Raw genomic sequence first — 14,347 nt, forward strand, 5'->3', positions numbered from 1 at the left:
CATGGTCAATAGAGTGCCTATTCGTAATGACATCAAAAATTATTTCAATAATGTTAAGAAACTCTATAGACAACAATAAAAAGCATGGTGGGAAGTGACTATTTTAGAACAAAGAATGAGATTATACCGAGGAGTTTGAAAATTAATCTATTCCCAGCCTACCAGGTCCATGAAGAGGCCTTTACAAAGACATGGGAACAAACTTTGTATCAATCCTCTTTGGATCTCAGGTATCTATTAATAGAACACGAGAAAGTGAAACCAGAAAAAATCAATGTTGAATTGTAGCACAATTACAGGAAGTCACTAAGTGGCAACCCAGCCCTGATTTTGATCAATTCTAACTAAGACTTAAAGGTGCCTTTAAGTCCGCCTTGTCTCCCATTCAGCAGAGTCGAATACGGACGCCGTCAGAGAGCCACTTATAAACTGCAAGTTCTCCTCCACGCTAAACAAGCCATTCCCGGGAAAACAAAATGGCCACCAACACGGGTTATAGTGCCCTCAGTAGTTACCATCCAGGATTTTTGAACTACTGAGGCTACCATACCCAGTGTTAGTGCCAATTTTGTTTTCACGGGAATAGCTTGATTAGCATGGAGGAGAACCTGCAATTTACAAGCATCTCTCTGACAGCGTCCGTATTCCACTCTGCTGAATGGGAGACAAGGCGGATGGGGTATGCCGTATACAAACAACCCAAACGGGTTATTTTCAAAAGACCTCCTGTGAGTACAGTACACCACTTAGTAAACATAGATTTACACTGCCTGCTCCATCTTTCTGAAGCTATTTAGAATAATCGTCCAGTATTTTCATTAGAAACACTGATTGGTACTTCTACTGTGTTCAATATACTCACCTAGTGTGAATAGTATTAGACATTCTCTCTGACCTGCTCTAGCTGTTCTATGTTCAGGTTTATTCCCCCTATATTATGAACTTGGGAGTCACTCTGCAACTCAACATCCATTCATAGAATTACCCTCACAAACGGAAGAAGAAACACCTGATTTGAGAGCTGCAGACCAACCCAATATCAGTATTATTTATTATTGTATTACCTCTATCACTTTAAGTCGCTTATTGTGTTGTTTATTTAGAGCGCATTGAATTTTCTTTCACTCAAGTCATTGATTGCCTGTTTTCTATAACATGCTGAATGGCCCTCCGTCACCTTTAAACCTAACATTTCTTAAACTACGGGCTCAGATATACCATTTCTGTACATCAAAAGGCAGCACGCGCGCAGATTCCTTCACTTCTGTCACTTTCTTAAACTGAGGTCATAATAATCCCATCTAAACCCAATTGTTCCATTTTCTGCCACAGTCAATCACGTTACCTTTCATACAGTTGGAGATAAGAGACAAGGTGGGTTTTATGGACTCATCTGGTTAGGTAGCTAGCAAGGCTTCTGTAGTTTCCTGTCTCAGAATAGTATTGCATTTAATTAAGCAGGAAGTATGTCCGATATAGTTCACAAGCAGACATCCACAGTGACTGCTTTTCCACAACAAGCGATTCTTCAGAGAGACAGCAACCACTGAATGACTATATACTAATGGGATGTGTTATTTATACATCTCCAGGCATTGGCAGCTTTAATTCATATATAAGTAACACGTATTGCATGTCTGAATTGAGAATCAGCATGTACACATGGGTGGTCTCACTGAGTAATATATGCAAATGAGGCAAATCAAATATTAACAGCTAAAGACACACAACCGTGCCTGCCCCGGCCCCCAAGCATTAACCGAGCAACTGCAGTACAACCGTGGCAGTCACGGTTTTCCAGTCGTTGCTGTATGTGTAGATGCAATAGTGATGTCATAAACAGCTACTAATTATTACTGGCAACATTATTGTGGGACACAATATTGTATCTAGGGCATGAAGTTACAATATTAGAAGCTGAGTGACACCATAGAGAGAATACTGTACATTATCTGTGATAATCAGTATGTTGTCCCCAAGATAGCAATTCTTTATAAATACTATCGGGATTCACCACACCAACTGGATTCATAGTAAACAATATGCATAGGTACATGCTCCTCACTGTTATTGATACAAGGACACAAGATTTGTAATGTACCTCCTTTTATTTTAAGTTACTGATCTCATTGGGCACCATTGTTTTAAATATATATTATAAAATATAGATTTTTTTCTTTATAGTGTGCACCAGTCAAGTAGGCACTGCATTGTGATCTGCAATACGGTTATTAATTTGGCACAACTTTTATATTTTGTTGCTTCTAACATTTAAGGCACTTGGAAATTATATTTTCATTTAATAATGGCTATGTAGACTGTTTTACGGCAACATTTACAGTACATTTTGTGTCACAATTCTAAACAATTTTATACCCGATAATATGACTGCTACTGGAATTTATTTGATGCAATCATATTAGAATTTGCATATAATTTATTGACAAGCTCACATTTAGAAAATCCAACCATTTTTTGCTTTTTGCCATTTTTTATTTCATTCACGCTTTGTATTTGTGAACAGGCGTAAGTTTATTGAGACTTTTTTGCATACTACAGTCTATCACCTTGACAAAATGACAAGGCAAATACATGCATTAATAATCTTTCTATTTTCCATTTTAAAAGCCATCTATAATGCATTCTTTTCAATGTAAACAGTTTCTGAACACAAAAAGTAGATCAAGCACTGCAGAGAAAAACATTAAACTGATTAAAATGATTATCTGCTTAAGGGAATGAGAATCATATTTTAAGCAATTGTAATGACTGAAATGTATTGCGTTTACTTTATCCTAAAAATGTGTTACACATGTTCCACCCTTTATGCGGCCATGTACCAACCACTGGCACAGACACTTACTACCTATATACTTATTACCAATTACAGTAGCAGTAAGCATGATGTTGTAACTCAGTTTTTAATGATTTTTAAGTTGTGATGCAACACTGTACAATGTAGTAAATTCATTATTATTATTTCTTTTTTTTTTTTAGGTGGATGTTTAAGAATAATAAGCATTCATTTCAAAGTCTGTGCTCTGGTTGAACTATAACCTTTAATCCTGTTAAAAGATTATGAAATAATACAAACTGCATTATGTCCTCATACACTGAGAAAAACTATGACATTGGACAGATATTAGCTGCTATTTATTTAGACAGATATCACCCCGTATTTCAAAAGTGTGGCTATCACACTGTTTTAGATTGTGCAAAATTAAATCATGAAATGCTACAAGAAATTGGAATATCTCTAACTGGACACCGGAAGCGAATTCTAAAGAAAATACAGAGTTTACTTCTGAAAGGGCTGAAAGAACCTGGACATCCTGAAAGTTCTCCTACTGAAATAGAAGAGGAAGCCGGTGGCATTTTGTTCCTGGAATCTGCGGATTTTACAACTCATAACTTAAATTCACTTTACGCTACCAAACTGCCTGAGGAACTGCCAGAGAATCCTGTTTTGGAATTAGGCAGCGTGGGAGCTGGCTGTTGTACAGGAGAAGCGTACTATCGAACACATCAATATTTTAATCCAGAAGACTCAAATGATCCTATACAAAGGGTGCAGCATCCCTTAAACCCCTTTGTTGAATTGGCAACTTGGTCTTGTGTAAACCATCCTGATAGACATGAAGTTTCACTTGGTAACGAGGAGCAATTAGATTCCCAGAAGTCTAGTTTTTTTGTATTTCAAGGAAACATGGTTGAAAATGAAATATATGATGAAATCACGGATCATGTGCACAAATTTCAAACAAAAGTTACTCCATCACGATCATTCATACTAAGAAATAGACCCGTTCCTCAGTTGCCTCTTTCAGTTGATGGTACATTTTACAAAAGGTGAGATTTAATTGCGGAAATGTTGGCACAATTGATAGACAGATAGATAAAGATAGATTAATGGATATGGCTAAGAAATTAGAAATTAATGATCAGAAATGTCCTTTTATTCCTATATTCTTTAAACGGGTCTGAATATACATTATCTGCATTGGTATATACAGCTCAACCCCGTTATAACGCGATCCGTTACAACGCGAATCCGCTTATAACGCGATGCAAGCGTGGCTCCCAATTTTTGTATTTATGAATATTTTACAACACGATTATTGGTATCTTACATACTTTATTGTACAATTCATACAATTGTACATTATTTCTAAAGCGATCCGCTTATAGCGCGATGTGATTCTTTGGACCCTAAGCACAGCGTTATAAGGGGTTTGAGCTGTAATAATGTCAATGTAAAGTTGCATATTTATATTACTTATTACTTTTACAGCATAGAAAAATCAACTCATTTAATGTTTTCTAAACAGACCATGAGGTTCAGATTTACAGTATGATAGTTGCTTACCTAGGAATAGAAATGTATAAATCGTTCACCAGAAAATATAACTCTGGCTAATTTTCAAATTTTTCAATGAAACTGAAAATGTATTAAAAAAATAATACATTTAAGGGACTGTCCATTCCTGCACCAAGATCAAACTATTTGCCAAGTAGGATTAAATAGATTCAATTAAGGTGACTGGCACCTTTAAAAAGTACAGGTACTGTATACTGTAAGTATTTTATGAAACGTTTAGTGTTTTCATTATTATCTACTCTCATGATAAGACGATTTGAGGTAGATCCTCAGAAGTCGATAATGTGTATCGATATGTCAAATGGTGTTAACGTGATGATAAGTCGTAATGCATATCCACAAAAGTTTCTTCTAGGTAGGAAGCAGGAAAACTCCGGAGCTTAACCGCCTTAATTTCAACTCCGGTTTCCCCTGCTCACCGAAATTCATACCTCTGTAGGGGGTGTTGGTAGCAGCTCTGCAGGTTTAAATGTTTGAGTCACACGGGCCGATGGAAAGCTACAAGGATACCCGTTAAATGGAGGAAAACTAACATCCGTTACCTAATTAGGTAACGTCACGTTAGTAGCCCAAATTTAACGGGGCTTTGAGTATCTTCCCCTTTGTGCGTTTTAGAAGTTTTTCCATTAAACGGCGAGGATGGCATTTCAATGCACATTTTTTTGCATCGAAACATCTTGCTGTATTGATTAAATAGCTGTCACATTTGAAAAGCAAAACCTTGCGCAAATGGCATTCAAATCCATGCAATATACACATTTTGTATGCACTTGAAGAAATCTTGTAAAATTAAGGCTTCCCATGTTTTTCATTAAATTGTGAGATTATATTTTGAACGGGTAGAGAGTCTGTTATGTGACTATGTCCCTCTTTATTTATAAACAACAAAACTACTTAACTACAGTATTCAACTCATTATAATATGTTTCCAATTATATATGCAAAATTATGCAACCGTTTAAACTATTTAATTACCTTGAGTTGAATAGGTTAAGTACTTTCCTGCTACAGTACAGTATATAATGAAATAGGGATACTGTAGTCTCTACTCCCAGTGAATTCATTTTCCTAAGGAAGTCAGAAATATTCTGCATTTTTTTTGCCAACTACTGCATGTGAAATTCCCTTCTTAAATATATTCAGTGGAAGATATTCTTTGAAATTAACTTTTTTTTTTTATAAATTTCAATTTATTATAATTTTAACAAATATTGCTAAAAATGTCCATCTGATCATTGATTCAAATTGCAATTTAGTATCTCTAACTATAGGTACAAATCAGTAATCGGTACCTGGAAATGTTATGACAACGGCAACTACAGTACATGTTATCCGTAATCATACATTTACTAAGAACGTTTAGCGTGGGGTATAATCATTATTAAGAAGTTTTCTTCCATCACATACGTAGTACAGTTAAGGTTTTTTTTTATTTATTTAGAAAAATGTAGGCTAAACAAGAACATCAAATCCACTGAAATATACTGAATTGTCGATAACATTTGGAAAAGGACACTTGGGGTTCATATACATTATGGTACATAACAGTATATCTTAGCAAATCAAATTAGATATTAATCAAACACTGTGGAGTTTGTAAATATTGTCAAAAAGCAATGATGATCTAGACTTTAAAGATGCTTAGTAAATGCCTAATAAATGTTTTCATTACCATTAGATTTTTAAAATCTAAATGAATTGTTTCATTTCTTGCAGTCCCCAAGAAACAAGAAGTGCTGCTACTTTTAGTGTTCCACCTTATAAAGGAAACCCTATCGTCAACATTCAAAACAGCGAGTCGTCACTTGGTAGGCATTATCATTTTTTTGGGGTAAATTAAATGCTCTTGTTTGCAGTAGTATAAATGATATGTTTTTAGCAAAAGAATAATCATATCTGGGTAAGATTTTGTTATGCCTTAGCCAACCAGTGACTAGGCCAGGGGTGGCAAACGCAAGTCCTCAAGGGTCACCGGCAAGTCAGGTTTTCAGGATATCCCTACTTCAGCACAGGTGGCTGAATCAGTGACTCAAATGAGTAAGCCGCTGATTGAGCCACCTGTGCTGAATGAGGGATAACCTGAAAACCTGACCTGTTGGTGACCCTTGAGGACTTGCGTATAATTAAAAAAAATACACATACTGTAATTATGTTTTAATTTAAATTGTATCAACCAGGCCTTCAACATGGGGGGTGTGTCAAAAATAATTTCAAACAACAAGTTATACGTCATATACAGCATACATTTCTGAAGGTTTTAATTACTTTTTAGAACTGACATTTTAACACACAACAAGTATAATATACAATCTTGGTACGTAGAGTATGCCCTTATAACATTGATGCGTAACCTCTTTTCAGTGCTTGTTGAACATTTGCTCATTATATGGGTGCAAATAAATGTCCCACCTTTCAATATAGATCAAATACTCCACGGTCCGGTTCTTCTTTCAATTTATTCAGAGATAAATAGAACACATCGTTTCCAGCATCATTTCATACAGTTACATCAGGTTTTCAGGCATATAGAATTTAGTTATAGAGCAGAGAGTCCTTAGCTTGGTTGTTATATTATTCTGAATTATTCTATCAATCCAGATACAATCTTTCTACCTTTTCTTTAAGCAATCTTTAACCTACCGGAGCAATCACCTGTTTTTCTCACTGTCAGCTAAATCTTCATAGTCAATCATCAACATTAGAACACAGTTTCCTCATTTAGCAACAATTACTTTGATTTACAAAACCCTCTTGTTTCTGTCACCAAGTAACTATAGGATTAACTGTGTTCCTAATCTTTTAAGACCATTCTCTATTGCATTGTGTTCTTTTTTGTCTCTATTTTGTCTCTTATTGTCTCTATTGTATTGTCTTATTATTTAGCTAACCTTTGATTCAAAACTCACGACCCTATACTATTCAACTCAGCTAACATTAAACATACCAAGTTTTATACAAAATGGAAATTTATATAACAAGATTGATTCTTAAGTCACATACAATCTTTCTACACCTGCCTGTCTTCTGACTGATTTATGCCTTCTTATCTTTGTAGAAGCAGCTAATAATTTTGCAATATCATTTTTAACTTAATAATAAATTACTTATTTTAACTAGTTACATGCTGACTATATATGTATATAGACAATATAGCATAATTATTATTTAGGCTTAAAATCGTCCCATCTTCACTCTTGCAGTGGGATAGGTGGGCCTACAACGATTAGATTGTAAGCTCTTTGGGACAGGGACTCCTTTTCCTAAATGTTATTTTTATGTCTGAAACGCTTCTTCCCATTATGTGTTCTTTGTATTATTGGTTATTTTTATATGATTATGTCACGTGTATTACTGCTGTGAAGCGCTACAGTATGTACATTAATGGTGCTATATAAAGATATACATATATACAGTACATACATATATTGCTTTGCACTGAGTTGCCCCATAACATTCAATGCGTTAATACATGAGTACTGCAGGCCAAATATTACTAACCAACCTTTAATAGTATGATTTGTTATAGTTGGCTTGCCGTACTCATGTATTAACCCCTTCAGTAGTAGGGGCATAGATTAAAAAAAGTAAAGCAGACTGCTGCTTAAACTGCTGTGATGTTTTAAAAAAAGCAAGATAAGGTACAAATGTGTTTTTTTTTTTGTACGTCTACTAGTAGAGTAATTATTAAGTAATACAAATAGTATTAAAAAGTTATAGTTGTGTCCAATTAAAACTTAAACTAGTGTAAATAATGTTACAACTAAAGCCTCTGCTGTACTTTTAAGCTGGCTTATACTAAATATTTATACACACAAAGTGATATTTACTACTTTAGGCATTGCTACTCTATAAGACACCTTCTGGCACAGCTTAGTAAATGTGGCCCCCTTATGTCCTATGTAAGTGGATTTTTGGACGATGTCTTCTGGCATTGGAAGGTGTCTTCTGGCATTATAAGGTGTCTTCTGGAGTATCCCTGCTTCGTATATATAGGCACAAGGCCACATTTTATAAGCCGTGCTAAGCCATTACATAAGCTCATACAGGCACAGTAAGACACATTATGGCCCATTTACTTGAGTAAGGTGTGTTACAGTGCTTTACAGTGTCTTAGCACCACTTAGAAAAAACTGTATATACTGTACCCTACAGTCTTTTGTACCATGCAGTAGTTGTTCAGTTAAACTCTACACTGACCAGGAAACAAACATACATCCTTGTCATGTGGGTGGCATTAGAAAGTACTGGTACAGTATCTCCTTTGATGTAAAGACGTGCCACATCACATCCATTGTCAAAGATGACCATCGTAGAAAGTATTGTACGTGGGCAAGGACTCATTTATTCAATGTTAACTCTTATGTTTAGAGCGCTCGTTCTCAAGATGTTTCATATTATTTTCATACATCTATTACTGCTGTGAAGCACAATATATATAAAGAGACATATACAAATAAAGATCATATACATATTATGGATACAACTCTATCAGATTCATACTGTGTCAGTGCTATGAAAGAGAGGAGATGAAACTGTATAGTACTCTCACATTACATTGTACTTTTTTACTTGTCTGCTAATCTTCTTCTATAAAATGATTTGGTAATATATAAAATGATAGACTAGAAAGTTGCAAGTAGAGGAAAGTATAGATGAATTTCATAATGATATAATTTCAGCACTGCAGTAGCATTACTGGACCCTTTGGCAATGTAAGGAGTAGATTTAAAATTCTAACACATTGTGCTGAGTTGTGCTAAAAATAAATGTGGTAGTATGATGTATTTCTTCATGAGAAAGTACTGACATGTAATAAAATAACAATGATGTTAGAGAATCTTATCGTGCTGAAATCCTTGAGTAACCATAGATTTGAAATGTAAAACACAGATCGCTATCCAAGCACTTGATATTCTAATTTGTTCCAAATCATTTTTTCATTTTCTATTAATAATTGATTTAGAATTCCTTTCCAAGCCCTTCTGTAAATGTAACTGTATATGCAAAAAAATATTTAGGCTAATTAAATTACCCGCAAATTATGATATCATGATAGAGCTATTTTTACAGAACAAATATAGTCAAGGTTAAAAATATTTCCCTAACTCATAAGGTACAGTATAATATTGGCTTAAAAAGTGAATAATGAAATCTGCTCTCGGCTTTGCCTCAGGCCTTTAAGTGCTTCACCTGGGGAATTAATGGCCTGTTCTTCATGGATTTTTAATAAATAAAGAAGACATATGTACATATCCTTTTCCACTCGACCAATTATTGCTGAAGAACAAGAAGGGAATTGCAACGATTGAAAGAATCAGCCTGCAACTCATAAAATTCCTCCTGCTACATAGGTCTAGTTTTGGTTTAATAAAGTGAATAGGAAGCCACAGTTACATGGCCCATGTGCGCTGTTTTGCTTGTCTGTCCAGGATCCTTGTGTGCAGCTTAACCACTGTAGGATGGGACAATTGGGTTCACAAAGCAAGTTTGGTGTCCTGTGAAAGACATACAGATAAACTCATGGGTATTTTATCTTTGGTTTAGTATAGGAAACGCTACTTTTGTAATGTTTAACTATTGATTTTATAATGTATACAGAGGAATCTGCAGAGAAAGGCAATCCAATCTCACCATACGAAGAAACCTTCTTTTTCAGCAATTCTGAATTGAAAAAGGTAAGCTAAGTTGTATCTTTAAATGTAATGTTCTTTCAAATAGAGACATCTCAATTAACGATCTGTGAAGGACACTATCAATATTATTAATTAATTTGTCCAACTTGTGAACCATGCATATTTTGCTACTCCCCCAATGTTCTATTATGCTAGGATGATGGAAAATCAGTCCTAGATAATATTTTAATGTATAGTTCTTTATTAAACATGCTTTAAAAATGTACACTGTGGGCTGAGTCGCAACTCACACCTGATTCACAAATTCGATGCATGAATGAATAATCTTCAGAATGCTCAGGATGGACGGATCATTAATTTAGATTTTGTATTTGTATATGCTAATGTTGAAGATAAAACCATTATTTATCCTTTATTGTGAATTATTGTGTCATCGTCACCATTATTGATATGTTATGCAGGACTGAGGAATAAAGAAAAGCTAATATGAACAGACTTTATAGTTTTATTATTTGATTTATGTTCCCATTACTGAAACAACAATTCATTCATTAGCCTGCAAAACACGCACAAGAAAAAATCAATGTACTCTTGTATATCATGTATGACATGCCACTGCCAGCAATGTGGCAAAGCTTTCACTCAGTCGCTGCCATTTAAAAAAAATTCAATCTTGTACACACTTTAAGTCCAAGTTGTTCATAACATGCAAAAATAAATTATATTTTTTCTCTCCTTTAAGGCTATTGAGGAGGGGGAAGGGAAAGAGCAGAAAAGTGACACTGTCAGACCAGGAGGGGGGGGTCTCTTATGTGGCCCAAGAAATTGACATGGGGATAGAGTAACATGAAGGGACACGAAAGTGACAGGGGGAGAGAGTGAAATTAAAGGACAAAAAGTGACAGGTGGGAGACCGTAACCAGGATGGAGAGAGTGACATGAAGGGACAAGAAAGTGACAGGGAGAGAGAGGGGCCAGTGGAGAGAGTGATAAGGGGGAGGAGCGTCCCTACCTCCTCCTGTATGTATTGTCAAGCATCCTGTGTCATGCTGGCCCATCTCCTTTGCTGATTGGATCAGGGTGTTACACGAGACTGGCCCGCAAAATACAGGAAGCATCATACAGAGCTGCAGTAACCCCATGCAGTCCCTACAACTGCACCAGAGGAGGTAGGAACCCACAGTAGTGAAGCATTTGAAGGGAAGGGTTCCTTCTCCCCCTCCTGACATCTGATCAGGGCATCAGATAGTCAGGAGTGGGAGGAGGGACATGAATCTGAATTTGATGCAGAATTGTGTTTTAGTTTGTTTCTGTCCTAGATTTGCATTCTAGATACAAAGTCACGGTCCTGATGAATCTGTTCTTGTTTGAATTTTGGAAATCTGGACAACTCAAGTTAAGTGTGTTTTGGATGTGCCCATCCTTACATTTTTCCAGTATTCAGAAGTAAGCTGAGCGATTGATGTGTACGAATACTGAGAGAAAGAGTCCTATTTAGTAAAGAACCTTTTGAGTTGTGTACATTCCAAAATACTTATTTATACTGTACAACACTTGAAGAGAGCTCTATCTCTCACTCCTTTACAGCCAAAGCCACACAGTATGTCAGGGTTTGGTTTTCTCAGTCTTGCAAAATGTATTCAATTACTGTAGCATATACCCCCCCCCTACCTGTGTCCGGCGTCTTCTGACATCACAATGTCATGTGACATCCCTGTTCGTTTGACAGAGACCAGGTAAAGGAAGTTACAGATGCCTCATGCACGCTCGCCAGCATTTCATTTGCCTTGGACAAGAGCGTGGAGCCTCTGTAACCACTGCCCCACCCAGAAAATCCTGTGCCCCCCAGTTTGCGCCCCCCTTGCATACAAGATTTCACAAACAAATGTAACATTGTGGGGCTTGGCAAAACATAGTATTTAGAGACTACTCGATATTAAAAGAATATTGTGTCCAAATTTGTGAGCACAGTTGGGACACTTTCACATAATAATAATAATAATAATAATAATAATAATAATAATAATAATAATAACTAAAATAAGTTCATGTTCATAGACAAAAATAAATGATTTTACCCTGGAATTAGATATACAACATAATAAAATGGTGATGATTATCGCTACATATTTCTAGTCTGACAAATTTTTATTTTTTTAGAAAAAAATTAAATTAAAGTACTTTGTACAGATTCTGCTTTTACTTACCCCCTACTGATGTCTAATCTACTTTTCAAACACTAAACATTTGTATTGCTATTTTGATGGGGCTATAAACAATGATCAATGTGTGAAGGTATAAAGCAGGGGTGACAAATCCATTTTACATGAGGGGCCTGATTAGAATTCATTCAGGCCATACTTACTTTCACGCATGGTGAAAGTTCTGGCACCACTGCGCATGACAGACTCCACAGGCTCCCGGATGGATTCAAAAAACTTTATTGGCACAACAGCAACACACTAGGGCTACACCACGAAGCCCTAGCAAGAGGGTGAAACGCGTAGAGGGGGAGATCGTGGTGTAGCCCTAGTGTGTTGCTGTTGTGCCAATAAAGTTTTTTGAATCCATCCAGTGGCGCCAGAACTTTCACCATGCATCTGTTTCCATATTGATGGCTGCACGCAGGAGCTGAATACAGAGGACAGCGGGACTAAGATCAGGAGCTGAGTTTAAAGTAAGGGTCATTGCCTTACTCAGACACTCCAGTCACCCTCGTGGCCCTTTACTGCTTCCTCTATACAGCCCCACATGACGACCTGGACACCTTTGGGTGGGTTTGCTATACACCGAAGCGCTTGACAGTATTTTCTTTGCATACTTACCACACATTTTAAAAATATGCATATAAAACTAGTAGTACGACTGTATGCTTCCCCTCTCACACTTTTTACTTTCCTCTCCTAACACTCTCTTAAAATCCCCACCCATCACATACTCTTAATATCCTGACTCCTCACACACTCAACACCCCCCACACACTTAATATTACCCCCACACTCTCTAAATATCTCCATCTGCTCACACACTTAATATCCCCCCTCACACTCAATAGCACATACTTTTAAAATTCCCCCTCACACGTAATATCCCACCCTCACACATTCTTAATTCTTAATATTGAGGAACAAACTAGCAGAAGAGCAATACTGGGTTTGGTAATATCAAACAATGTAGAAGTGATAACAAATATTCAAGTCCTGGAATCAACATGGTCTCATTTGAAATAAATTATCAAAAAAACAGATTATTTGGGTTCAACAAAGACCTTAAACTTTAGAAAAGCCGATTTTAATAAATTGAGGGCTAATCTACAAGTAATACATTGGGATGATGTTTTTGCATGGAAAAATGTAGAAGATAAATGAGCAGTCTTTAAAACATTGTTAGAAAAGCACACTTATCAGTGTATACCCTTGGGTAATAAGTATAAAAGAAATAAGTCAAAACCAATGTGGCTAAATAAACAGGTACTGTAGGGGAGGAAATGGACAAGAAGAGGAAGGCGTTTAGATTCTTTAAGTCAGAAGGGACGGAGACATCGTATCAGAATTATAAGGAATGTAACAAAAATTGCAAAAGGGCAATCAAATTAGCAAAAATGGATAATGACAAAAGGATTGCAGTAGAAAGTAAAGTCAACCCTAAAAAGTTCTTTAAGTACCTTAATAACAAAAAAATGAGAAAAGAAAATATAGGACCCTTTCAGTGTGAGATGGGCAGGCAGATTATTGGCGATAAGAAAAAAGCAGAGTTATTAAACAAATTCGTTGACTCTGTGTTTACCAGGGAAGAATCAATGTCAATAGTAGTGCTGCTGGAGGAAGCCACAACCTCCATATAAATGAACAATTGGTTAACTGAGGAAGAAGTACATAAGCCGCTTGTAAAAATTAAAGTAAATAAGGCACCTGGCCCCGATGGTATACATGCAAGAGTTCTCAAGGAGTTAAGTTCAGTAATAGCCAAACCATTATATTTAATATTCAAGAACTCAGTTTCCACAGGCTCAGTACCTCAAGATTAGCATAAAGCAGATGTGGTGCCTATATTTAAAAATGGGGCTAGATCACAACCGGGGAATTACAGACCTGTAAGCCTGACTTCATTAGTGGGGAAACTACTTGAAGGTTTAATACGGGATAACATTCAGGAATATCTAATGGAAAACAAAATCATTGGTAATAGTCAGCATGGATTTATGAAGGATAGATCATGCCAAACTAACCTTATTTGTTTCGTTGAGGAGGTAAGAAGGAATTTTGACCATGGTAATGCAGTTGATGTGGTCTCAAAAAAGGATTGGTGTATATAGCGCTAAAAAATGTGAACACAA

At 36.1% G+C, this 14,347-nt stretch overlaps 1 protein-coding gene across 2 annotated transcripts in view; it reads left to right on the top strand.

The window, feature by feature from the left end:
• ARAP2 (ArfGAP with RhoGAP domain, ankyrin repeat and PH domain 2) overlaps positions 1 to 14,347 on the top strand; it is a 406,381-nt gene that overhangs the window by 9,324 nt on the left and 382,710 nt on the right. For both annotated transcript variants that reach the window (XM_075568062.1, XM_075568070.1), the window contains exons 2-4: positions 2,998 to 3,849; positions 6,095 to 6,186; positions 9,977 to 10,053. In XM_075568062.1, coding sequence (XP_075424177.1) covers positions 3,101 to 3,849; positions 6,095 to 6,186; positions 9,977 to 10,053 — 918 coding nt within the window. In that variant the 5' untranslated portion in view covers positions 2,998 to 3,100. The remainder of the gene's footprint in view (positions 1 to 2,997; positions 3,850 to 6,094; positions 6,187 to 9,976; positions 10,054 to 14,347) is intronic.

Source organism: Ascaphus truei, chromosome 1 (genome assembly GCF_040206685.1).
Source record: "Ascaphus truei isolate aAscTru1 chromosome 1, aAscTru1.hap1, whole genome shotgun sequence".
In the NCBI taxonomy this organism is placed as follows: Eukaryota; Metazoa; Chordata; class Amphibia; order Anura; family Ascaphidae; genus Ascaphus; species Ascaphus truei.